This window comes from Nomascus leucogenys, chromosome 21, assembly GCF_006542625.1.
Source record: "Nomascus leucogenys isolate Asia chromosome 21, Asia_NLE_v1, whole genome shotgun sequence".
NCBI classification, from domain to species: Eukaryota; Metazoa; Chordata; class Mammalia; order Primates; family Hylobatidae; genus Nomascus; species Nomascus leucogenys.
In genome coordinates, this window is record NC_044401.1 from 48,706,409 (window position 1) to 48,732,943 (window position 26,535).

Sequence of the window (26,535 nt, forward strand, 5' to 3'; positions counted from 1 at the left end):
GGGCTTGTTTTAGGACCCCAAGCTTAATCATGGCTTTGTAGCTGCCTTAAAAAAATTAAATATTGTTTTGGCAAAAGGAGCCCTCTTCCCCCCACCCCTGCCAAAGGCAGCCTGAACTCTGAGCTCATAAATTCCTGCCACTCTCAACTCTTGCCCTTTTTCCCTCCATAGTCTCAGAGCCATACTAGGATGAGCCCGAAAAAAAAGAGGGGGAGAGAGAAGAAAAAGCAACCCCTACTCTTCTCCCTTCAGGTTCCCTGACTCCCCCGACCCTGGAGGGAAATTCAACCCAGCTCATTTGTCCACACAAGGGAGCGGGCAGAGGAGTCTGTGCTGGGCAGTCACCTGCTGCCTCCCTGAGATGACAGGCTGCCTTGGCTGGAGGCACCCCCATTCCCCCAGCCCCTCCCTGCCTCCTGGAAGACCTGAGTGGATCCCTGCCCCCTGTTCCTCAGATCTCATTGCCTCTGAGGCCCCACTTCCCACACTGCCTCCTCGGGCCCCTCTGAACACCCCTTCCAAAAGAGCACCCCCGAACCCAGCACCATCCCTCTGTCTCTTTGCTGTACTGCCTTCCTAGCATCTAGCACTATCGGAAACTTTCTCCTGTATTCATCTATTGGTTACAAGCCTGTCCCCATTGCAGAAATAACTCACACCATGCTGGACCCCCACCCCTGGAACAAGGCCCAGGGTACAATAAGTGCCCCGTGAATATGGGGAAGGTGTGCTCAGTGAATGGGGTGGGGTGATTTGGGTAAGGAATAAAAATAGTGAAAATTCTTTAGACCTCGCTTTGTGCCGGCCGCTGTTCTAAGCACTTTCTGTTATATGAACTCACTTGGGCCTTACACCAAACCTGTTCCCACGTTTCAGATGAGGAGACTAAGGCGCAGAGAGGTCACATGTCTTTTGTGAAGGCATGCAGCTGATCTGCACCTGGACTGGGGTCGGGATCTTGGCGGTCTGGGTACAGAGCCTGAGCCCCTGGCTGTGTGTTACACTGGGTTTCCTGGGGGAGGAGAGCAAGGTGGCTGTGCCCTGGCCTGGCAGGCATCAGCCAGCACTTGGCAGGCACCACTCCCTTCCTGGCCTCATGCCAGGCCCTGAGTCAGAGGTGCTGGGGCCATAGGGCTGGGACAGGAGGGGCTCAGACTCAGATACAGATGCCTTCAAGGGACAGGCAGGTGACAGAAATGAGGGGAGCCAGTCTCGGGTAAAAGCAGCAGCACATGAGCAGTGACAGAGAGTAGCTGGCGTTCCCAGGGCACAGCACAGGCCCACGCCAGCCCACTGTGGCAGGATAGGAATCCAAAGAGAGGTCTTCTAGCTTTTCAAGACAAACTAGAAGTTCAGAACTGTATGTCAAATGTCCTGATTTAAAAGGTGAGTTAGTAGTTCAAATATTTCAAAAATGCCATGGAGGCTAGATTCTACTCCCAAGCTAATATAGTTCTTTTTGATCTCTGGTGAAAGTGGTGAGCCCCAGGAAGCCCAGGCACAGAGCCTAGCTAAGGAGGAGGCCTTCTTAGAGGAGGCAGTACTGAGTTGCATCTTGGAGGAGGGTGGAGAGACAGCCTGGGGAGAGCTGTTCCAGGCAGAAGGGTCTGTGGCTCTGCCCAGGAGAGAAGGTACCACTGCTGCCCAGAGTGGCTGGGCTGTGGAGGGCTACACAAGGGAACCAGATACCTAAATGCTGGAAGAGGTCGGGGTTTCCCCTGCAGCCGCCTGATGGAGCCTCTAAAAGACCTCATGGGCCATGTTGTGAGTGGACTGGTTCAGAGGTGATTTGTGGGTCCAGCTGCCAGGAGAATGGGGTGACCCAGGATGGAGATGAGCAGACCAGAGCAGAGTGGGCATGGGGGTGAAGTGCTCAGGACCCAGCCTACACAGGTGGCATTGCTAGCTTGTGGGGGCCTCACCAGAGCCCTGTAGGCAGGCACCCGTCTCTCCCAGCATTCCCACATGCACCCATGCACAAGCACGCCAGTTGCTGGGGATGGAGTGGAGGGTATAAGGCCTGAGGCAGCTGTACCCCTGAGCCTCTAGGGAATGCAACTGAGGCTGGAGAGGGAACACGTCCAAGGTCAAGAACTTGTTGAGGGACCACATCAGAGGAACAGAGCTTTAACTTCATTCAGCTGCTGTTTCCCAAGCATTTGCTGGGCTAGTGCACGGGGTTTTCCTCCCTGACTCCTCCTCACTGTCTGCCAAGAGAGGTGGTATTATCGATCTCCCTTCCACAGAGGAAATTACTGAGAACCAAACTGGTGCAGGGCTATCCCCAGGTTACCCGCACAAAAGCAGCAGTGGTGGGACAGGTCCCAGACCCCCCAGTTGCCCCCTGCTATCTCCCTGGAAGCCCATACTGGGTTTTGTTTGAATGTGGGGAAGAGCAATACAGGCAGACCGTCTTACCATTATGATTTTACCAAACCCCACAGGTGTCAGGCTTCCTGGCCCAGGACAAGGAGTGGCAGAGGCATAGCTGCCAGGCACCTTGTCCTAGTCCAGCTCCCTCCTACTCCAGAGAAAGTCCCCGGGCCACCCCAAGGTGTGGCATGCAGTCTGGACACCTCCAGGCTCTCCAGAGCAGTCCCAGCAGCTGCTATAGCTCAGACCCACGATAAGACCCAACCCTGTAGGTTTCAGAGCTGGCCACAGGAGCCAGGCAGGCAGCGCAGGAGAGTAGCCCAACTGGGGGACTGCAGTGGGGAGCAGGGAGTGTGGTGTCCGGGGACCACATGTCCTGTCTGAAGGGGCAGCCTGTGCTCACCTCAAGCCACCTGCTGCCCTGGGAATGCAGGCCCACATTTTAAAATGTTGACAACTAGTCCACAATTTTTAAAGCACACGAAGAGGCCAAAGCAAACATACCTAAGGGTCAACTTTGACCCACAGGCAGCAGATTGCGAGTGTGACTGTGGCTTGCAGGGTGTCCTCCCACACACAGCTCTGTGAGCTGTGCCATGCACCAGCCCCGATGAGAACAACAGTGGCCACTAACATTTACTACGTGCCCAGCACGTGCTGACTGTTTTATATGAGTTACCTCATTGACTTATGAGTTCCATTCCACCACTCACTGGCTAAGCTTGGAGAGTGCAAGGGCCTCACCCAGACTCACGATCTGGCTCATGAGGCTGGCCCTCTGCCCGCAGCCCTCAGCTCCCTAGCCTGAATCTGGGCAGAGGAACAAGAGGCAGGAGGCTGAGGCCTGGGGCATGACACCGATAGGCAGGTCAGCCCAGAACAGTCCAAGGAGGCCTGATTCTAAGCGAGGGAACATCCCACAGTGGAACATGGGCAGCAGTTCCACAAGTGGGCTGCTCACATCCACCCTGGGCGTGTGCAGGATGACTCTAGGTAGTCCACAAACAAGCCCCCAAAGAATGTTCACAGTTACATGTTGATTTTAACAGGTACTCTATTTGTGACAAGGGAGACTGGATTTCCATTTATGGCAGCATAGAATGTTCTCTAATTGAGTTAGATGAGTTGACTAAAGAAATCTTTAGTAAGTAGTCGAAGTGGTGGCAATGGGTATGGCAGAACTAGTGACGCTGAGAAAGATTTGGGAAGTCCTGGGGGAGATTTGAGAGTTTTAATGGGTGAAGTAGGGTTCAGGTGGGCCTTCCAAGGGTGCACAAAATCTACCCCAGGGAGAGAAAGAATGACCTACAAGCTGGGGCCATACCCTAGCAGGCTGCAGGCTACCTGTGCCCTGAAAATGTTCTCAAAAATCAGGAATTTTCATGTAAAAATCCAGATTTCCAGTTTCTCTTGAAAAGCAGGGTGTTCTGTCCATGCTGAGCACATCCCCTCCAGTTCCCCAGGGCCCCCAGCCCTGTGGGATATGGTATCAGCCGAGACAGGCAGTGGGGGGGATGCAGTGACAGGTGACACCACAGCTGAGCGCAGTGAGGCCAGGCCTTCATGGTGGCACAGCCAGGCCCCATGGCTGCTGTGTGAGTCTGCATTGCTATAAAGGAACACCTGAGACTGGATAATTTTTTTTTTTAAAGGCTGTACAGAAAGTATGCCACCCGTATCTGCTTCTGGTGAGGCCTCAGGAAGCTTACAATCATTGTGGAAGGCAAAGGGGGAGCAGGTGTGTCACATGACAAGAGAAGGAGCAAGAGAGCGAGGAGGAGGTGCCAGGCTCCTTTAAACAACCAGCTCTCACATGGACTCACAGAGCGACAACTCACTCATCACTGTGGTGAGGGCACCAAGCCACTCATGAGGGATCCGTGCCCATGACCTAACACCTCCCTCCAGGCCCACCTCCAACACTGGGGGTCACATTTCAACATGACATTTGGAGGGGACAGACATCCAAACCACATCATATGCTGGCCTCTGCAGCCTCCTCCCAGGCAGGGCTGCTGGGTGCTCACCCTTCATAGGCCTGGCTCTGTGAATTGCCACAGGGCCCAGGTGAGGAAGATGGACAGCTTGCCTGGTGGCACATGGGCAGCTCCCTCAGAGCTGGCAACACCAGCCACCCTCCTCGGCCCTGTGCTCCTCCACTGGTACTGCACCTGGCCGCAGGGGCTGCAGGGGTCACAGGGGTATGGGAGCCATGGACTGGGGGGCTTTGGCTCAAGAGCTGGCTCCTGAGGACAGAGGCAGTGTTCTGTCCCTTCTGGTCAGACCCATCTGCCCGGCATATGCTTGAGTTTTGCTTTCATAAAAATATCCACATGTCCTGGCGGTTCTCAATAGTTCTGACTATTTGGGAAAGATAAGTATACACCTTCTTCAAAGTTCAGAAATGAAGGTGCTGTGTGGCAAGACACAAAGGCACGTGAGTCCAGGCTGGCAAAAGTCGTGATGCTGAGAAAGATCTGGGACGTCTGGGGAGCGTCGAAGAGTTTTGGTGCATTAAGTGGGGCTTGGGTGGGCCTTCTGAGGGTGCGAGAAATCTACCCCAGGGAGAACAGATGCCAGCCTGGATTGAGTCGGCTGCTGGCCTCTCCTCAGCTCAGCCCGGAATGGGAGAGGAGGCTATGGACTGGCATGAAGAATAATCTTTGTCACGTGTGCTTAGCATCGGATGGCAGGGCCAGGCTGGGCTGGCCCCTGTGACGCCACCAAGACCCCTCTCTACGGGCTCCACTGGGGCTGGGGAAAGGAATGGGCACCTATGGAGTCCTGCGCGCATATGGAGGCCCACTCAAGCCCTGCGAGTGTATGGAGCCCCGCTTGCATGTTTGGAGCCCTGGCAGCCCCCACCTGATGTGCCTGCCTCAGGCAGCATGGAGCGCTTCCTGGAGGAAGTAGGTCTTAGCCAGCCTTTTCTAGATGGGCGCGGGCAGGCACTGGATGGTTATTTAGGCATGAGGGTGCCATGAGCAGAGACCTGGAAGCTCAAGTAAGGTGCAGCCATGAGGGTGCCAGGAGAAGGAGGCCTAGCGGCCCGGCCAGCCCCTGGGGTGCCCTGTCCAGAGCCTACACCCCACCAGGTCCTCACTCTGAACTGGCAGTGGCAGAACCACGACTTGAGGAAAAAAGTCCTTTCTCTGAGCTCTGTTCCTCTTTCCATTGCTCCCACTCTTAGCGTCTTCCTTTTTTTAATATCCAGTTTGGTCGCCTTCCTTGAGGATAGCCACAGAAAGGGTCCAGCCCTGTTGGCGGCCTCTTGTCCCCGCCTCCGCTACCTCGCCTCCAGCACCACCTCCTCTAGCTGCCTGCATGCCAAGTCCCCCTCCAGTGCTTCCCGACACCCCTTCTCGGACCCCTCAATTTATCTACAGTCCATCTCTGCCTTCGAGCTCCTCCAGGGTGGGGAACAGGGAACAATCTACCTGCCACGAGTCCGCAGCCACCAGCAGCGGGCTTGGCCAGGGTCCACGCTCTGTAACTGCCGTTTAGGTGGGGTCTGAGCCCCCGGCTGCCTGTGACATGTCTGCCCAGGTGGGCTGTGTCTCCACTGCAGCACCCACTGCTCTCCAGTGAGGGACTGGCCTGGACCAGGCCTCCTGAGTTTGCTGAGTGAGGCCACTGCTGTGTGAGGCCCATTCCCTGGTGTAGTCTGCCTGTGCCCCTCATCCCTTTGCCTCTTCGAGGCCTTCTCCTGTTGACTGTGTGCTTTCAGTGGTGCCGGCCAGAGCATCCAGCAGAGAGGCCGACTGCTGCCTCTAGCCCCTGAGCCCTTGCAGGGGTGTTCTTTGAAACTCAGTCCAGAAGACGTGAAATGGAGGAGGGCTGTCTGTCTTGCTTTCCTGACTAGAGGTAGAGGATCCCCAAGCCGCAGGTCTGCTGTTGGTTCTTCAGGGCCTCTCCAGTCCACCTGACACCCACTCTTGCTTTCTGGGTCAGGAGCCTGAGGAACTCAGGCTGTACTGCCTGTACTGTCCCTGTGTCTCATGCGGTGCTGGGACCCAGGAGCCACAAGAGGTAGTCAGCTGGGGCTGCCACGTGAAGGGCAGTCTGTGGGGCAGGAGTTCCAGGCAAGGGAACCAGTGTGCCCTGGGCCAAGGTAGCCTGCAGTGTCCTGTGGCGGGAGCCATGGGGATGGAGGCTGGAGAGAGGCAGGCAGGCAGAAGTGCTGCAGCGAGGCATCTTAACCCAGCTAAGAAGGGAGCGCAGACACCTGGAGCAGCAAGGGTGCTGACACTCACCCAAGGACGTCACGGCCCTGCAGAAGAGGAAGACAAGCCAGGCCGCCCACCACTCTGGCAGGCATTTTCGTTGGGGATGGGCGGGCATAACAGGACACAGGAGGTCATCCAATGTCCACGTTCCCCCACACAGCATGGTCCTGCCTGGCACCGTCTCAGCCGTCCCAGACACAGATTTTCTGTTCAGCCTTGGTTGCCAGATGAGGACTCCACCCAGAGGGCCCACATGGCCTCCTAAGTCACACAGTGGTTGGTGGTAAAGCCAGGCCTAGAGCCCAGGTTTCTGGCTATCCCCCTGGAAGAGGTCCACTTTGGGCACTTGGGAGCAACCCCTGACCATCCTTGAGCCCACGCTGCTGGGTGAGGCTGGCCGCCTCACTGCAGGAAGCCTGGTTTATAAACAAGTCCAGTTACAGGAAGATCGGGAGGGTTTTTGGTTTTCACTGGACGTGGTTGTTTCACGGACCCACCCCAACAGGGAGCATGGCATGCTTGACCTTGGGAAAGGGAGGCCTTGGCTTAACCCCGAGAGCCTCATCTGCCAGCAGAGTGACGTGATGTGGACTGAGGCTGCTCCAGCGGAATGGGTAGGGCAGGCCCCAGATGTGAACTAACTAGCTTGAGAGAGCACCTAGCCGGTCAAGCCTAGCCCACGTGGATCCAGTCCCACCCTCTTTCCATGTTGGTAGCAGAAGCTGGGAGTCTCGTTGCAGGGGTGGCTGAGTTGGCGGCACCCGTAAGATGCTGTGGATTTGGATTTGGGTCCTGGAGGCAGGGAGGCCCAGTGTCATGGGTATGCTACCACCACACAACCTATTTTAAAATTGAAGGTGCTGGCCCTAAATTTTTCTCATATCATCACATTTATCTGCGTCTCGTGAAAGTGCTTTGCCTCATGAACAGTCCCATAGTTGGGACTGTTTCTCCTGGATGTAATTTACATTGTTGTGACAACTCTAAGTCATGATTAACACAAAAGTGGGACTTGGGGTCACTCAGTGGAGTGATCTGTGCAGTCACTTCTCCCCATTCATCCTCTCACCTGTCCGCTCCGTTAACGTGTACTCTCTAGAGGAGGTGGCATTTGCTGGGGAGAGCTGGCTGTGAGATGGGCATGGGCCCAGGAACAAGCACAGCCAGGCTCAGGAGGGTTACATGTGGGGAAGGGACCTTTTCGCCTCTTTGCCACTGTATTTTAGGAGGTAGAGGAGGTTAGAGCTTTGACCACCACAGAAGGGGGTGAAACAGATGTGAATCACCTTCGCCAAATGAAAAAAACCTAACCCAGAATGTTAGTTGCTTTGGGCTTCTGTGTCTGAAAGAGGGAGGCCGTTGCTTGCTGTTCTCTACAGACGGTCATGCTGGAGTGGGCCCTGCAGGCCTGGGCTGGAAGCTACACAGGACACAGCGGCCACAATCTACCTCTTCTCCCTGCTCCATGCTGTGGTCTGCGCCCAGGGCCCGAGGCAGCCAGAGGGCCCCTGCCCTCAGGAGCCAGACCCAGCCCCTCTGCAGATCTAGCAGGGGACCCCACTTGCTGCACCACTCAGGCACCCACACAAACATACCCTCATACCCCATGATCACCCCGGCTCCATCTCCCCCTCTCCCCACACGCTGGCCCCAGTGCTGGCCCTTGGGGCCTTTGCTTGGTGCCCTCAGGCTGGGTGTTCTTCCCTCCCGGTGTCCTCGTCCCTCACAAGTCCTTGTTCAGATGTCATCCCACCCTGGGCCCTTTGCTGATCACTGTCTAAAGGGGCAAAACACCCTCTTGACACCCCTCTCCCGAGCAGCTGGCACCACCTGTCATACAACACATGGATGTGTTGGCATCACCTGTCTCCCACCAGAACGCCCACACTGGGCCAGCGTGATTCCCTCACCTCTGCAGCCCCGCCCCTGGTGCATGCCTGCACAGAGTAGGTGCTCGCTAGCATTCTGGATTAAATGAACGCACAGACTCCCTGGCCTGGGTCAGCCACGGCATTCTCCAAACCACGGTTCCTCGCCCTCTAAAGCAGTGGCTGGTGCTGTGCTCATTAATTCCAAAAGGCAAGAAATGAAATGGTCTCCCGCCCCGAGCTATGGAGAGCTCTTCAGGACAGCAGCCTCCCATCTGTCTCCCCAGAGGCAGAAAAGCCCCACACCTCCTGGGTTGGGGTGGCCTCCCAGATGACCACCAAAGGTGTTTCCAACCTCAAGGTACTGGGCCCTGGCTGGTGACCAAGTAGGGAATCCCATCTGGGGAAGGCAGGGAGGACATGGCCATGACTGTCGTGGTGGTGCCCTCCAGGCCTGCTCAGGGTGTGGGGGAGCCCAGGCATGGCAGGAGTGAGTGATAGAGCAAGCGCTTTGAAGCAAGCCAATGCTCCCAGTTCCCTGACCCTCACCGATGGGCTCTTCTCTCTCACCACATTTTTAAAGTTTGGTTCCTAGCACCCGTTCCTATCAGGTGCTCTCTCATTCCTTTGCACATTTCTCTACACGTGTATGTGGGTCTTGCACCCCCTGGACTGTGGCCTCCACCAGCACAGTGGCCCCATCTGGCTCACTCAGGCAGTCCTCGGAGCCTGGGACAGTGCCTGGTGCCCAGCGGGTGCTCTGAGGGCAATCATGGGCAGAAAGACAAGCAACAAATGCAGGAGTGAGTTTCTGCTTGTGCTGTGCCAGACGGAGGTGCCCAGCACCATGGATGCCCTGTGGAGGCCATGGGAGGGAGTCTGCAAGCACTTCCAGAAGGGCGAGTGCCTGAGTGTGCCCCAGCCATGGCTTCCCTGGGTCCTGTCTTTGCGGAGAGCGTGGTGATCCTTTGCTCCTCCTCACCCAGTTTGCAAGAGTGAGGTGGCCAGCTGAGGGCAGAGCTGTGTGCTCTGGGATAGGGATGGGATCTACAGCTCCTAACAGCCTGCTGGCAGCCTCATGCCCAGTGCTAGCCTCTGTTGCCTCTGAGCCAGGGCATGCGGGACCCAGAGTGGGAGTTAGGCAGAAGAGACCCGCACCAGCCCCCCGTGAGGGCAGCAGATATTGCAGATGCAGGTTCTGGAGCCAGCCGCCTAGGTTCAAAGCCAGGCCCCCCATGTCCTGGCTGTGGGAACCGACGCAAGTCATTCACGCTGTGTCAGCTGGTTGCTCCTCACCGGGGAGCAGGGTTCCATGTGTGGGCCCTGCCCACCAGGCATACAGTCTTGCACAGACGGGGCCTGCCCAGGGAGGCAGGGTCATTGTCCCCTTGTAATAGGCGAGGGGACGCAGGGTACCTCAGCTCACCCGTGACAGAACCTGCCATCCACCTGTATTCTGAACAGGGTCTGCCTCCCTGGGCCAAGGCACGTGGCATCTCGCTTAGGGCCCAGCTGCCAAGGGCACTCAGTGCCATTGCTGCTGCCCTGACCCAGAGCATCCCTGGCCCCACACAGAGCCAAGCAAGTGACAGGAGGCTGCCCCTCATGCCAAGCTCCCTTCCAGCATGCTGCCCAGACCACCGTGCACATCAGCTCCCGCCTCACCCCTGAGCCTACTTGTGCCCACCTGAGAGAGTGTGGGGGGATGACAGAAGCTGGGCCTGGCACACACAGGCTGCTCAGGTGCTGCCCTAGGCTCGCTGTCTGCTGGCTCCACATGCCCTCGGGCTGGTGTGGGGCACCATGAGCAGGGAAGGGGGTGGTGGGTCCAGCTCCCTCCCCAGACCTCCTCCAGTGTTTGCTGTCTCCTGTGACCCTGGTTTCCCTTGGCTTTCAGGGTCTTCAGAAGACAGGGGGCTTCCTCTGAGCCCAGCCCTGCTGTCAGAGGCCCACATGTGGCAGCCACATGTCCATGGGAAGGAGCAGGAGGTGGCAGCTTTTCCCAGTGCCCAGGCACCTGGCCTTTAAGGCTTCCACATACTTTATTTAAAAAACAAAGAAGAGGCTTTCTTTCCAGGGCCCTCTGTGGGACCCTCCCTATCTCAGGCCCTCTCTGAGGGCTTCCCCCTTCCCCATCATAACAGCAGGACCCATTTCACAGACAAGGAGACTGAAGTTCAGTGCACCACCCCCCAGGCACCTGCAGAGCTGAGCACCTTCCCAGGGTACTGGCCTGGCTGCTACAGGGACAGACCTGGGAAAGAGGCCATGATGACAGCTGTCCTTTTGGTACACACACTGGTGTGTCCCAGATGGGAGTCCTGGCGTTCACACTGCTGCAGAAACATGAACACCAGCTCTGTTTCACTGGTGCTGGCCCTGTCCCCAAGACCCATCCTTACCAGCCCTTGGAGCCCAGGCTTCTGACGGTAAAGGGACACCTGGCTGGAGGTGCTCCAAGTTGAGGCCTATGCACTCCAAGACCTGGGGGCAGCATATCCCAGGTGTAAAACAGCCTCCACCCAGCCACAATGCAGGATCTGAGCCCGTGGCCTGCTCAGGGCAGAGGCACAGAGATGCATCAGAGATGCAACCTGCCCAGGGCAGAGGCACAGACTGTGTTTTGGAAGAAAGGACGCACAGTGCCACTAGCCAAGGCCCTCCAGCACCTCAACAGCAATGCTGGACAGTACTGGGCCAGGGGGCTACTGCAGAGAGCCCGAGGCCATGGCCGGTGAGCCAAGAGACAGTTGCAGTGGGAAGTACTGAGGGCTGTGAGGTAGGTACAGGGCCAGGGACCAGGATGTGGCCACTTATGGGCACCTGCTTTGTGCCTGGCCCTGTCCTGGACATTGGGGACCCATTTGGTCACATAGGCCTGAGAGCTGAGGTGGACACATGGCCAGTGGGTGACACGTGTGCAGCAGGAGTGCAGCCAGCATCAGAAAGTGTGTGGGCATTCCAGTGGGGCAGTGGTGGGGGGGGTCAGCCCATGGGCATACCTGCCTCCCCTGGGCCTTGCAGCCACAGGCCACCTCTGGGATCTGCCTCCAAGGGAGAGTGTATGGGCACATGGTCATCAGCACAGACACAGGGTGCCAGGCCCCAGCCCCTGTACCCACGCTCACCCTGGGCCTCAGCCCCTGCAGGTCAGGGAGGGATAGACTGTTGGAGTCTGCAGCTTTCAAATCAGGAGTGTGGGTGGGGACCAGAGATGCCACGCCACCCGTGCCCTTCCCCTGTCAGCGAGAGGACAGCCAGCGCCGCTGCCTGCCCACAGCCTCTCGCTCTGCTCTGGGAACAGGGCTGATACAGTAATCAGGGTGCTACATATGGGCTCTGGAAAATGACTGCTCCCCGGGCCTTTGTTCGCCTTCATTATTCTAGATGGTTTTTTTTCCCCCACCAAGTCATAAAAATGACATTTTTAATATGTGGATTTTTTTAAAGAAAAGCAATATGAAGAAGACTTTTATTGTCAATAAGCTCTACCTTTTAAACCAGTTATCTTAGTTTCTGCTCTAGGTATTTTAATTGAAGATTAACTGCTGTTAAAAGAGTATACACATTTAGGGAGTGAGTGTTTGGAGTATTAAAATTCAGCTCCCTTGGTGGGGATGGAGCTCCACGGGAGGCCACCAGGAACCGTGCTCCCCCAATGGCCAGCCTTGGGGGGCTGTCTGAGGAGGAGGGCCGCCTGCAGGAGGGGCCCATCCTTGCCTCTGGCCACAGCCTTTACTTTCATTGGAAGGGGCAGGCTGGGGTGAGTCCTAGCCCCACAGGGGAGCAGAGGACAGCCTGAGAGCATATGGCTGTGTGGTCAGAAGGGCATCCTGGCCTGGCCTCTGCACCCTTGGTTGAAGCAGGCCCTTCCTCTTGGCCAGCCATTGCGTTTTGGGCACAAAGGAATGAGAGACGGAAAGGGCCACTAACCAAGAACACTGTGTGCCAGGACTTCTGCATGCAGCGTTGGTCTCCACAGCCCTGAGCGGGGGGAGTGTCCTCCCTGTGCTGCTGGCAGCATGGGGCCTTATGTCCCTAGAGCATCTATGTCCCTGGGCAGGCCCTGTCCCCCTCATTAGACACATCCCCAGCATCCTCACAGCATCAGGAGGTCAGGCGCCTGTTATCCCTGTGTCACAAGCAGACAGGAGGTTTCAGCATGTGTGTGAGGCCTCCAGGCTAGAAGGCAGAATGGGAGCCATGGGGAGTGGGTCAGCTCTCAGGCCCTCAGCCAGGGCCTCAGCAGGGCAGCCATCGGTGGCCCACTCCTGCCTGACCCACTGCTCCACTGAGGCCATGCTGCCTCACTGAGACCTGCCCAGGGAAATGTCACCTTTTCCACCACAGTCTTCCTGACCCCAGCTTCCTTCCTCCTCCTCCTCTAAATGCCTGGGTGCGACTGTCTGCGGCTCCTTCCCTTTCTTCCCAGGGCTTTTCACTGCTGTCATGGGTGGTTTGCATCCAAGTCTCCCTCTGTCTCAAGATGCCTGTGAGAGAACAAAAAGAGGAGAAAACTAGCTCTGCATTTCCCTGTTCTTCATCGGGCCCAGCTTCCTCCCAGCAGAGTGGGACTCCTGCCGGGCCTCCCTCACAGGGGATCGTGGCCGTGCAATGAGGCGGTGTCTGTCCAGCGCATGGCCCAGCACACCCAGGCCAGTCAGCGGCCAGGAATGGGGTCCAGCAGAGGGCTGAGCCTCAGTTGTAGCTTAGTTAGCCCCGAGCTGATGGAGACACAGTGATACAGCACCCTCAGCCACAGCCGTCATCAGAATGGCAGTGGCCTCTCTTTACCAAGCGCTTCCTGGAGAGAGCCGGGCCATGTGTCTTATTCCCACCATCCCTCACCCCAGCTGAGGAAGAAACCAAAGCTCAGAGCAGGCCAATCAAGCTGCTGTTTCACCAAGCCTGGTGTCCAAACCCCAGCCATGAACACAGAGCTCAGGCTCTGACAGTACCACTGTCATCCCTGCCTGCCCTGCAGGTGTCGAGGCCTGCCTTCAGGACCTGAGATGGCCTGGACAGCTACCATTCCAACCAAACAGAACCTGCTGAAGGAATGGCCCTGCCCTCTAGGAGGTCCCTCATTCTAGAGGCACATGTGTATCTATGTGTGGTTTGTGTGTGTATGTATGTCATGGACCAGGCCTGGCTTACCAACAGTACAGGCAGAGGGTGGCAGCTGGTGGGGCTAGTGGAGAAGAAAGACAGCCCCTTCCTCTAGCTCCAGCTACCTGGAGAGGAACCTGGGCTTCTCCAACTACTGGCGAAGACATGTGATCACTTCTCTGCCACTGACTGTGTGACCTTGGGCACATCAATTTGTGTCCCTGGGCCTCCATTTCTACCTCCGAATGATGGAATGGATAATGTACTCTCCTCACATGAGGCACAGAAAGCACTTTTCTGATCCTTCCTACCCCAAGCCCTGTTCCAGGCACTGGGACACACTGTCAAATGGGTTCCAGACTCTGCCCTCCCAAAGCCCCCATCCGTGCAGGAGTTGGGCACACAGCTGCTGAGAGTTGGGACTGGTTCCTGAGGGTGGATGGCCTACTGGGCATTAGGCTGTGGTGCTATGAAGGGTTTGAGCTCAGGCCCACCACGTTCTTGCTGTGTTACCTTGGGCAAGTTCCTGAGTGCTCTATGCCTCAGTTTCCTGGTGTGTGTGAATAGCATGATTGTGAACTGAGGTTTGCTGTTGTCTGTGGAGCATGTGGAATGGTGCCTAGCCTGTAAAGGTGCAGCTAGCCCCCTCTTGGCCATCTGGGCTGCTTTCAGTGCCAGTCTCCACAGTGGCAAGGCCGCACAGCCCACAGTCCTGGTTGCCAGTGGTCCCCCGACTGGTACCCACAACACAGAAGTACCCTGGGCCTCCGCCCTGGAAGTGTCTGGAGACAAGGCCCCACCTGGCCCAGCCCCACTGCCCTGGGCCTGCAAGATGCCAGGTGGGAAGAAACATCATTCTGGCCGGGGGAGTCCCCAGGTGATCCCACACCCTTGTCTCTTGCCATCCTCCCTCCTTCCATAGGAGATGGCTGCAGCCCCCTGCCGCCCCCCACCCATGGCACTGCCATCCAGACTGCTGTATTCCCTGCAACCAGACTCCTAGGCCTGTGGCAGGGTGGACAGCTTTGTGAAGCTGGGGCTCAGATGGGAATCACTGCTCCCTGGCTTCCCAGGTGTGTGACCCCAGGCAGCCACTGGGCCTGCCTGTAAAGTGACTTATAGGATGTCCTGAGGCTGGAATAAAATGATGTCTGTGCAGCCCCTGGCTGAGTGGGAGGCATTTGGAGGAGGCTGCTAGAAAGGCAGTCACTATGAGGGTGGCAATGGTAGCAGCAGAGGGGACCTCTGGCCAAGCCGCATCCCAGCTGCCGACCTGCAGAGCCCAGCTTGCCCAGGGCCGCAGTCCAGTGTCCTTCCCATCCAGACACTTGTCAAACCTCAGCCCCACCCAGGGCCAGCCAAAAGGGTCCCCAGAAGCACAGCTGCGCAGGCTCACCTTCCAGAAACTCTGCCACTGAAGCAGCTCAGCTCTGGCCCAGCTGGTCCCTACTCATCAAGTGCATGTCTTATTCTCTCTGGACGGAGGAGTCGGGCATCCACCCAGCTGCCCTGGCCCATGGATGGGGGGCATGAGCCCCAAGGGAAGGGGCCAGGCCCAGGCCTCCCCACTGATTCCTCCTCCTAGTTCTGGGCCGGCAGGCTCACTGCCTGCAGGGATGACAGGAAAGTTTGTGCAGTCCAGTTCTCCCACCTCTGCCACCAGCCCAGCTGGCAGGTGGTCGGCAGAACTGCTCACCCCCCCAGCCTCTGTGCACTGACAGGACCCTGTGGAGGCTGTCAGGCTGGAGGAGGGTGATGAGGAGCCCAGAAGGTGGGTGGGGGAGCTCTGACCCCATTGGCAGATGAGGTGGGGTGCACATGGGCTGAGGTCACCAATACTGCCCCTTCCTGGCATTGCTGGGCTGTTCAGTCCCTGACTGTCTCTGGGGGCATTGGATCTATACTCAGGGCAGAGTGTGGGGGGCCTTGGCCCTAGGGGAAGGCTGGGCAGGCATCAGAGAAGGCCAAACCAAGATGCTACAGAGCCTTGTGCCGAGGGAGCCAAAGGAGACAGAAGCAGGCAAGGTAGACAAGTGTCATGGGTTCCCCAGGCTGAGGGAGCGCCAGTCCCGAGGCTGGGGCAGTGCTGAGATGGGAGAGGAGTGTGTGGTAAGGATGTGCAGGGCTGTAGGGGCAGCTTCTGAGGGACTCCTTAGAGGAATTGGGACCCTGTCTGAGTGGTTGTGAGGGGCTGAAGAGGTCTTCAGTGAGCAGCTGAACTGAGAGGAATGTTGAGTTTTTGTCCTAGAAGAATCTCTGGCAACAGCACTAAGGACAGGCCAGTGGGAGAGGGTCCTGGCCACTCATGTGCAGGAGCCCCGTGCCCGTGCCCTGGGGCAGGGACCTGCTCCTGCCAGGCCTGCAGGGACACCTAGAGCAGGAGCCTCCAAGGAGCCTGTGGCAAACCACCCTCTGAGCTGTCCCGAGAGGCTAGGCAGGTGCCCCACTCGCAGCTGTGTGAGCCCCAGCCTGAGCTTCTGGCCTGCACAGCAAGGAGGGTAACCTTTGGGGCAGGGCTGGCTGCTCTATGAATGCACCTCACGGAGGCCTCACAGCCACTCCACAGGGTGGGGGATCCCATTCCAGAAGGGTAGGCTGAGACTCCGCTGATGAGGGATGGGGGCTATCCCTGCAGCAGCCCCTTCAGGAGGCAGCTGGTCCAGCCGGTCCCAGAGGGACTGAGAATTCAGGACAACAAACTTTCCTCCACAGAGGCTGCCCCTCCCTGTATAATTGAGACTCAGGTCCAAGTCATTTTCTGCCTGTTTCAGAATGGATTTGTTTTTTGCCTTAAAAAAAAAAAAAAAACTTCCGTCCACATAATGCACCGGTGTTCCCTCCCCACGCACCCCAATCTCCACAGCTTTGACTGCATTATAATTTCAATTTACATGGTGTGGGAAAGATTTCTGCAAAGGGCCCTTTTTTGTTTTTGAAGAATTCATCATTGCTGCTAAGAAGCTTAATATAAATTAAAGGAGGAATTAGGCAACATTAAGACATCAAAATGGGGGTGCGGGGCGCTGGTTGCCTCCGCTTCCGCCCAATCAAAGGGGCGCGTGAGCCCGTCGAGTATGCGCGTGAGAGCCTCAGAAAGAGCGAGGCTCCAGCGAAGGGCCCGCTCTGCCGCCCGCCTCCCCCTAATTCCTTTTGTTGCAGGGACAGCGGAGTACAGGTCTGATAAAAACTTAATCACCTTATCTTTTTAAAGCAAATTGCATCTTTGTTTACATACGGGATCCATAGCAGGGAGGGAAGGAGAGAAAACCAAGGAGGTGGCCCGCCCCAGCCAGCAACGTTAAAGGCTTTAGCTCCCCAGGAAAACAGAAGAGCCCAGCCTGACAAAGAGGTGGCTAGAGGATTCCAGAGTCGCTGTCACTGCTCACAGAGGAGACTGGTGTCAGGGCTGTCCCCTCTCAGGGAGCACTACACTGGCTCTCTCTGCCCACCTGGCTCTCCCCAGCCCTGCCAGGCCTGTCCTCCTGGGCCTGTCTGTCCCCAGCCAGGTCTGTGTTAGAGCTAAGCCCTCATCGCCTCTGCCTGTCCTCCAGACCCAGGCTGCCCTGCCCTGCCAGCAGGCAGAGGGGTCTGCATTCAGACTCAGCTACACCATAACTGCCAGGAAGCCAGGGCAAGTCATTGCACCTCCATGAGCCTGGCTGGCCGCCGATAGATGGGGGTGTTGATGTCAACCATAGCCTCCATGTGTTTCAGACATGACTGCCAGGCCCCACATGAGGGCCACTTCTGCTCTTGCCAGGTTCCCCCTTCTTTCTGTCTCCCCACCCCTGGCCTTGGGGGCAGCTCCCTCTTGGCCAGGCCTGCCTCCGGCCGCGCCTTGACTTAGAGGTCTCATTGGAGCACTGTGCCACCCACACACCTCCGTGACCACCTGTGGCCTGTGCAGGGCAGCTTCCTACCTTGGGGTGGAGGGGAACTTGACATTGGAGCCCACCAGCACCCTGTTGAGGGACAGGGCTCTGCCCCAGCTGCCCCATGGCCCCTGCTGAGGGGGGTGGCCTTGTTAGGCAGCCCCTCCTGTTCCTAGGGCCCAGTATCCAGTCCAGACTGGAGCCTGGCTGAATCCAAGGCCCTCTGTGGCTGTCCAGCCTGACCATCTCATATATCAGCCCCACCTGCCATTTAGGCTCCCAGCTGTCAGTCATCACCCGGATGCTGACCCCAAAGAGATCCCCTGCCCCTGGCTCTGGCTCTCTTCCAACCCTCTCCAAAGCTGCTTGTTTACAGCAGTGGGTAGTGCTGGAGTGACTAGAGCGGCCCCAGCCCCACAGGGCCACAAACGGGGCCAGTGACCCCAAGCTGCTTGCAAGGGTTCAGTTCCCACTGGGGCATGCAAGCCACCCACCAGCGTGGAGACCCCTCTTCCAGTCTGGCCCCCAACATGAAAGCGACGCCAGCAATTGGAGGCAATTTGCCGGCCTTTGATGGCCATGTCAGGGCGGCACCGTGGCTAGGGCTTGGGAAACAGTTGTGCTTCCCGCATTCTTCCCTGATTACCCCAGCCCGAGCCAGGACCCGGCAGCCTGCAGCCCATTGTGCCTTTGTGTGGAGCTGGCGCTTGGTGAGAAAGGGCCAGCCTGGCCCTGGGAGAGTGTCCCCACGGGAAGCCATGAGGAGCAGTGTTGCCCCCAGGGTCATGGCCGCCCGCCCCCACTGCATCCTGGGGTTTGGGTTCGTCAGGGGGTGGAGCAGGGCCGTAGGCTCCGGGAATCCTGAGGTTTGGGGAAAAAGAGGCCCTATTGAATGACAGACATACGTGTAGCACACACACACCCTAGCCCGCCCTGCCAGCTAGAGAGCCACCCTCCAGCACATGGGAGAGGGGCCAGGGGGCCAGGCCAGCCTGGGACCCGAGCCTGGACTTCTTTCTCCCTTGGGTCACTCGAAGGCAGACAGGTGTTTTCTGGTCCTGGAGGCAGGGGTCCTGCCCTCCTGGGGCATTTTTCTTCCCTCCACTGTCCTGCACCCCTGCTGTGAGTGCTTGTGAGGATGAATCCATACTCATTCCCTTTGTTTTCATCAAACCTCCCTGAGCCCCGTGTGCTAGGCCCTGCACACAATCCTGGAGAGGTGCCCCCTCACAGGCCACTGGGGGAGGCAGGCACATAAGGCAATGACAGCCACAGTGGTGCTGGGCAGGGCGCCCAGGAGGATCTCACTCAGCTGGGCAGCTGAAGGGCGCCTTCCCAAGGGGCAGCAGTAGAGTGTGAGCATGGCAGGCAGAGGGAACTGCACCTTCCAAGGCCCTGCTTGGCTTCTCATAGATGAAGCGTGGTACATGATCTGATCAGAGAGGGAGGAGGGGTGAGGCTGAGAGAGAGGCCAGAAAGAGAATAGATGCTCCTGTTGGTGGAGCCAGGTCTAGATGTCTGACCTGGGCCCTAGAGCAATCCTTGGGACAGCCAGGCGGGATGAGGGACAGCCAGGCGGGATGAGGGAGGAGGCAGCGAGGCAGGGCTGGAGGACAGTGGACTCCTGCGCCCACACCTCCCAGTCGTTGCCCTTGATGCAAGCAGCAGAGCAGCAGTGTGGGGACCTTGAACTTCCAGCAGCCATGGAGGAGTTATGAGCATCACCACCCCTACCGTACCTCTCGTCCCTGTCCTTCCTGGGCAGACTCAGAGCATGGCAGAGACAACACCGTGGGCCTAGAGATGTCAGCGAGCTTCCTGGCCCTTCCTCCCCTCCCCGGCCCCTGTGTGCCATGGATTGAGCAGGTTCCAGCCAGATTGCACCGGTAGGCACTGTGCCTTCTCTGGGCTCCCAGCTGGACGCCGGAGGACACAGTGATGGGGGGCCTGTAATAGACATCCCCCTGTGAGTAACCCAGGGTCACAGTGGAAGCCTTGGGAAATACATAAAAGAAGAAAGGAGGAACAGTGCTTGCAACCCACTCCCGACCCCTGACAGCCAAATGGACAGTCTTCCGGTCTCTTTTCCCTTCATCCCAGGGCTGCAGCAGAACTCTTCCAAAAATTTTGATTGCTGCATTTTTTTTGAATTAGCATTATAACATAGGTCTTTCTTTGTGTAACTTTAAACTCTTCTCAGGTATCACTTTTAGTCCCACAGAACATTTTGCTGCAGCAAATAGATGCTGGATGGGTCTGGACTGGCCTCCCTTGGTCTTAGAGGCCCTTTGTAGTTCTAAAAAACGTGCCGCTCCCTTAGTGGGTAAGCACACAGGCTTGGGAATCAGATAGCCTGGCGTTCCCGCTCTGCCTCTAAATAGCTGTGTGACCTTGGGCAAGCTACTGACTCTTCCGTGCCTGTTTCCTCAACACGGTGTTACGAGGATTAAGTACCTCCATGCTGTGGTGACATCTTTGTGTAGAAATCTTCTGCCGTATCTCAGACCACTTGTTTGGACTGAATTCCTAGAAGTGCCTTTCTTAGTTCACACTGTGACCATCTGGGACCTTGTCCCTCCCAGATTGTCACCAGCCAGTGCTTAAACAGCTGCCCTTCAGGTTCTTGGAAAACCAGAGCAGTTTGCCCCTCAGCCCCAGCAGGGTGTCCTCCAACACTTATTTGGAGAGTGTTCTCTGAGTATCCACCACTCACCAGCAATCACTCCAGGTGTTAGGGTTGTAACAGTGAATAGACAAAACTCCCTGCTAGGGTGGAGCTTGTCATTTCAGCAGAGGCAGACAACAAACCCAAAACAAGGACATCATAGAGGACATTAGAAGGTGATAAGAGCTATAGGAAAAATAGTGGGGTGAGAGGGGGTCAGGGGAGCATGAGGGGGTTGTAGTTTTAAACAAGGTGGTCACAAAGGCCTCACCAAGAGGTGACAGTTGTACAGTGACTCGAAGAAAGTGAACTTGCAGCTGCCGGAGCTCCCAAGTCTCCAGGCGGAGGGATTGGCAAAGACAGGGGCCCTGAGGCAGAGACGGGCCAGGTGTGCCTCCCAGGTGAGTCTCCAGGCAGAGGGATTGGCAATGACAGCAGACCTGAGGCAGAGACAGGCCAGGTGTGCAGGAGGGCAGCGAGGAGGCTGACACAGGGGTGGGGCTGTGAGCCGGGGGCAAGCAGAGGCCAGAGGTCCAGAGCAGCCCCCAGTGCAGGGAGGAAGATGGGGGCAGGACTGCACCTCCCTGACATCGTAGGTCCTAGCAGAGCGGGTGGCAGAGCAGGCCCTGTCCTGCCTGCCTTGGAGACACAGGGCCTGCAGGAGGTGGAAACCAGGCAGATGGGCAGTCAGCACTCAGCACATGGCCTTGTCACCGCCTTCCCGCACACTGACCCCAAGTCAGAGTGGGGAGCCTGGCACACAGGGCACCGTGTGGGCATGGTGAGCTGTGGTCATCCTGGAGCCAGGCCCTCGTACCACACCACGCATGGCACATGCCTTCATCTGCCCTCAGCACCTCTCGCATACCCACCCCCAGGAATTGTCACTCAAATTCCCTTTGCCTGTGGATCTGTGACAGCAATATCTATGGCTGGTGCCTGTCATCTGGCCTTGGGTCCAGCATTCCTCCTCCTCCTCCCTTGGAACACGCTGAAGCAGCCCTGTCCCCACACAGTGATCGCGGTGCTGTTTCCTTGGCCGCCCTTCTGCTGTCTGGAGATCTGGCTGCCTTGTTCACTGGCTGTGCCTTCTTAGATGAGTAAACTGCATGGGAGCTGGGCCCTGGTCTGTGCGTTCACCACCATTTATCTCCTGTCCTGGCATGTTCCCTGAATATTTTGAAGTGAAAAGGCACAGAGGCAGGTTGGGAGAAGCACAGAGTGGGACCCCCAGAGTCTGGCTGGGTGGGTAGCAGCTCTCACCACATGACACCCTGGGGTGCTCTTCACTTCCCTGTGTTTGCCACATGGCTAAAAAAGAAAAAAAAAGGCCACTGGGAAAACAAAGCAGCTCCTGGTGACATTTGCCACAAATCCATGCTGCCCCATGTCCAGGTCTCCCTTTGGTCAGGCTTTCCAGGTGTGGCTTTCCGGCCAGTCCATAATAGAGCAGAGGTAAATGAGCCTGACCATCTCAGAAGAGCAATTAAATGGCCACATCTTCACCAGTGCCAGATAGACTTTCCGGCTTTGCCTGCTCCGGGCAGTGCGAGGTATGCATTGTGTGTAACGAGAGCCATCGCGGGCGAGATGGACTGCCGATTGGGCCACGCCTGTCTCCCCAGCCCAGCACAGACGCCGGGGAGCCCCACACCTTCTTAGCCTCCAGACCTCCTGGCACCAGAGGGAGACGGGCTGCCCGTGCCATTTGTCGGGGTCTGCTGCCAGCTACCTGCTCTGTTTGCAGAAGGAAGGCCAGGCTCCGATTCAGGGATTCAGATACCTACAGGCCAGGCACTCACTTGAGGAGACTGGCCAGGGTCCTCCCCATGCCCACACTCTGCACCCCATCCCAAGCACGGGGCAGACCACCTAGGTGTGGAACCTGCAGAGGAGACACCGCCCAGGCTCCAAGTAAGGTATGCTGCTCACAGGGGGCACTTCCTTAATGCAGGTCCCCAAGGCCACAGTGTCACAAGTCCCTCAGGCAGACGTGCAAGGGCCTGGCTCCTGGAGCCCTGTTCATATCAGCTGCATGTCCTCAGTCTTCCCAGGGGACTCAGGCTTTAGATGGCCAGTAATCTCACTTCCGCCTGCCAGAGGGAGACTGGACCCTTTGTGCAGTGGGACAGGCTGTCCCTGACTGACTCTACAGATGGCCTCTTTATCCAGCACCCTTGTCATTTTTTTTTTTTTTTTTTAAGACTGAGTCTCACTGTTGCCCAGGCTAGAGTGCAGTGGCACAATCTCGGCTCACTGCAAGCTCCACCTCCCCGGTTCACGCCATTCTCCTACCTCAGCCTCTCGAGTAGCTGGGACAATAGGCACCTGCCACCACCCTAGCTAATTTTTTGTATTTTTAATGGAGACCAGGTTTCACCATGTTAGCCAGGATGATCTTGATCTCCTGACCTCATGATCCACCCACCTCGCCTCCCAAAGTGCTGGGATTCCAGGCTTGAGCCCTTGTCACCTTTTTAAACATCTAGAGCTGCAGGGCCATTGCACAATGCTCTCACAGCCTTGAGAACCATTGTCAGAAGCCCACTGAAAGGTGTATCCCCCACCCATCGCTCTGAGTGGAGGGCAGAAACTGGCTTTGCCATTGGGTAAGGGCTGGAGCTCAAATCCTGGCTCTTCTGAACTCACTGTGGGGCTTCCAGTAAGTCACTGCCCTCTTAGACCTTCATTTTCTCATCCGTATAAAGAAGGGGTGGCCAACATCTTCAGGAAACTGAGCCAGAAATAACCCACACAGCCCTGCCAGCCAGCGCTCCCAGTCTGAGATGACAGGCCAGGGCCCCCCGGACTGAAGCTTGATGTGCGAGCCTTATAGCTGCTGTGTCTTCTCAGGGAGGAAGCTAGTACTGGGCAGGACAGGGAAAAGGGAGGAAAATTCTTTAGGTGCCAGCAGGTGCAGTGGCACAGGTGCCAACGGCACATAGGAAACTGGGCCCTCTGCCTGTGCCTCTGCCCAGCTTCCTCCCGGCTCTGGTCCTCTAGGTCCCCAGCCTGTATAGGCCGTTTGTGCACATGGGGAGGGGATCCTGGTGGGACACCTCCTTGGCAGGCAGAGTATGGGCTGCCTTCACCCCCACCTGCCCTCAGTGCCTTCATACCCAGCTGCCCCTAGCAGCAGTCTCAGGAGCCACCACCCACTGGGGCTCCCTGTCCCATGCCACTCTCACAGTGCCCCATGAGCTTGCTCCCATCAGAACCCCCCAGTGGGGCTATGAGGCTCACAGAGTGAGTGCTCACACTAAGGTGCTCTGCCAGGGGTGGAACTGCTCCGAGCCCTGGGCCCACCCACTCCCACAGATGCCGAGGAGCCTGCTGAGTGGTCTCACCCTGGCCAGTGGCCCACATGGAAGCTGCACCATGCTGCCACCAGGAGATTCCTCATGAATACAAGCCCCACAGCACAGAAAGACAAATGCTGATGATCTCACTTATATGTGGTATCTCAAAACCCAAACTCATAAAAGCAGAGGGTAGAAGGGTGGTTGCAGGAGCCTGGGGGCGGAGGCTGGGGCGGGAATGGGAAGATCTTGGTCAAAGGGTTCACAGTTTCAGTTAGACCAGAGAAATCGATTCAGGAGATCCACTGTGCAGAATATTGACTGTAATTAATAACAATGTATAATATTCAATGCAATTTGCTAAGAGAATAGATTTTAAATGTTCTCATCACTAAAATAAGTATGTGAGGTGATGAATATGTTAATTAGTCTGATTTAATCATTCCAAAACATATACATGTATTAAAACATCATGTTAGACTGGGCAACATGGCAAAACCCCATCTCCACAAAAAAATGCAAAAAATAAGCTAGGCGTGGTGGCACGAGCCTGTGGTTCCCGCTACTCAGGAGGCTGAGGTGGGAGGATCACTTGAGCCCAGGAGGCAGAGGTTGTAGTAAGCCAGGATCACACCACTGCACTCCAGCCTAGGCAACAGAGTGAGACCCTGTCACAAAAAAAAAAAAAAAAAAAAAAATATATATATATATATATATATATATATATATAGAGAGAGAGAGAGAGAGAGAGAGAGAGTACACTATAAATATACACAGTTTGTCATTTGTCAACTTAAAAATAAAGAAGACAAGCTCCAGAGAAAGGGCAGTTGCAGCAGCATGTTTAAGGATGAGTGGGACTTCTATTGCCTAGGATGGGAAGGGTGTTCCAGGCAGAGGGAACAGCATGTGAGAGGCTTGCATGTGTGATGAGGAGCCCAGGAATGGACCATGATCAGCAGGGCTGCAGAGACAGTGCACAAAGGCAGAGCGTGGTGAAGATGGAGGTGTTGGAGTGGGTGCGTGCCAGGACATCAGCAGAAAACAAATTTCCACTCAGGCGTTCAGCTGGAGGGAGTTGAACAAAAGGTCTTTAGTGAGGTGTGGGCTGGTTAAAGCAACTCATAGAGGTAGCTGGAAAGCGGTGGGGGCTGCACCCACCCAAGCCTGGGTGCGGGGCAACATATACCCCTGGCAGAGGATCCCAGGATGAGCCACTGACTCTGTGAGCCCCATGGCCCCACTGGGGTGTCCTGATGGGAGCAAGCTCTCAGGGCTGTGGCAAACTGAGCCAAGGGGGCACTGTGAGAATGGCATGGGGCAGGGAGCCCCAGCAGGTGGTGGTTCCTGGGACTGCTACTGGGGCAGCTGGGTATGCAGCCTGCATATCCCACTGAGGGCAGGTGAGGGTGAAAGCAGCCCAGGTCCTGCCTGCCAAAGGGAGCCAGGGATACACACCCTGACTGCCCTCTCTTCCCACACTCTGGCCTGTTGGGGCTTCCACTGCTAAACCTGGTCATGCTATCTGCAGGGGTCAGCCTCCTAGGCACACAAGAGGGTGGAGAAGTGGAGAATGGGTCTCCAGAGGCAATCAGGGAGCCTCAGATGCCGAGTTTCCAGACGTGGACTTGGCATGAGTGCACTGGAAAGCAATGGACCACTCGGCACGGGGCAGCAGTCCCTCCAGGGCCTGAGCACGGGGGTGGTGAGCCGAGGCCCCAAGAGGCACAGTGCCCTGCTGTACACCTATCAGATGGGCGCCAGAGGGACCAAAATGTCAGAATGGACACAGGCCTCAGGGCTGATTGGCTAGGGAGGGAGGCAGAAGAGGGGTGAGTCTAGGCAGCAGGTGGGCGGGCAGGGAGCCCACGGGTGCTTGGGGTACGGCAGAGTGACAGGCTCTTTTCTGTGCCTCGCAGGTGGCCTCAGCCCCGAGTCCAAGAAGATCCTGACACCTGCCCTCAAGAAGCGGGCCCGGGCTGGCCGTGGGGAGGCCACCAGGCAGGAGGAGAGCGCCGAGCGGAGCGAGCCCTCACAGCACGTGGCGCTCAGCCTGACTTTCAAGCGTTACGTCTTCGACACCCACAAGCGCATGGTTCAGTCTCCCTGAGTGTCCAGTGACCTCCCCCAGGGCCTCCTTGCCCAGCCCAGTCCAGGCTGCTGTGCCAAATCCCAACCAGCCATGCCTCAGCCTCTCCCAGTCTCTCCCTGCAGTCCTGCAGCAGCAGCCCCCACCCCCAGGCTTGGTGCTGAGCCCTGGTGAGGAGCTGAGGGGGATGGGTTGCCGGGGCCAGGAGGGTCTATCCTCCAGCCCCTGCACACTCCCTCCCAGGACAGCCCCCAGCCCAACTAGGAAAGGGCCCTGGGCAGAGGCCTGGTAGCCAGTATCTTCCACTGCCCCATCTGTTGGCCACCTGCAGGCCAGTCTCACCCCTCCCCCAGATGGGCAGGCACTTGACAGCTACAAATAAATGTCCCGTGGTCCCAGCCCACTCTACTGGTGTCTCTCTCTCTGTGACTTCACTAGGGCCCCCGCCCTCCCCGGCTGTGTTCCAAGGGGAATCTCAGAGAAATCCCAAGAGTTCCTGCCCAGGTCAGGGCCAGGGAAGGGACCCAAACTCAGAGTCTGTAGGCTGTGGGAGTCTGCAGAGGGTCTGCACTTCTCAACCCCACTGGGTGGCTCCTGGGGTGCTCTGGGCCTTAAGGGAGAATGGGGATTCTCTGGGCAGCTGGGTCCAGGGAGGGCACCCACAGGGGAGTTGGGGAATAGCAGGGTGCCTGGCCAGGGCGTCAGGCAGAGCAGGTGGAGGCTTGCTCCTCCACCCCAACACAAGGAGTCCCTCCGCCCATGCCCTCAAGTTTGAGAACCATACACTTCCCAGAAAGTGGAGGCTAGCATGGTGAGGGCACCCTGCAGAGCCATCTCCCGTCCCCTGCACCCACAGACCACCCTGCCTTGTAGCCCCAGGCTGTGGGATACTCAGGAAAGGGTGAATGGTGGAGTCAACTGACTGAGAGGAAATCAAAGCTTTTAGAGACATTTGTAGGATGAACAGATGTTCAAACGTTCCTTTATTTGGTCTCCAGACAGACGCAGAGGCTTCCCTTTTATCCCAGTAATCG

General features: G+C 57.1%; 1 protein-coding gene across 2 annotated transcripts in view; it reads left to right on the forward strand.

The window, feature by feature from the left end:
- The window catches only part of EEFSEC (eukaryotic elongation factor, selenocysteine-tRNA specific), a 256,248-nt gene extending 230,339 nt beyond the window's left edge, over positions 1–25,909 (forward strand). For both annotated transcript variants that reach the window (XM_003279891.2, XM_030802172.1), the window contains one exon: positions 25,332–25,909. In XM_003279891.2, the coding sequence (XP_003279939.1) occupies positions 25,332–25,522 (191 nt within the window). In that variant the 3' untranslated portion in view covers positions 25,523–25,909. The remainder of the gene's footprint in view (positions 1–25,331) is intronic.
- Positions 25,910–26,535: the final 626 nt, after the last annotated feature.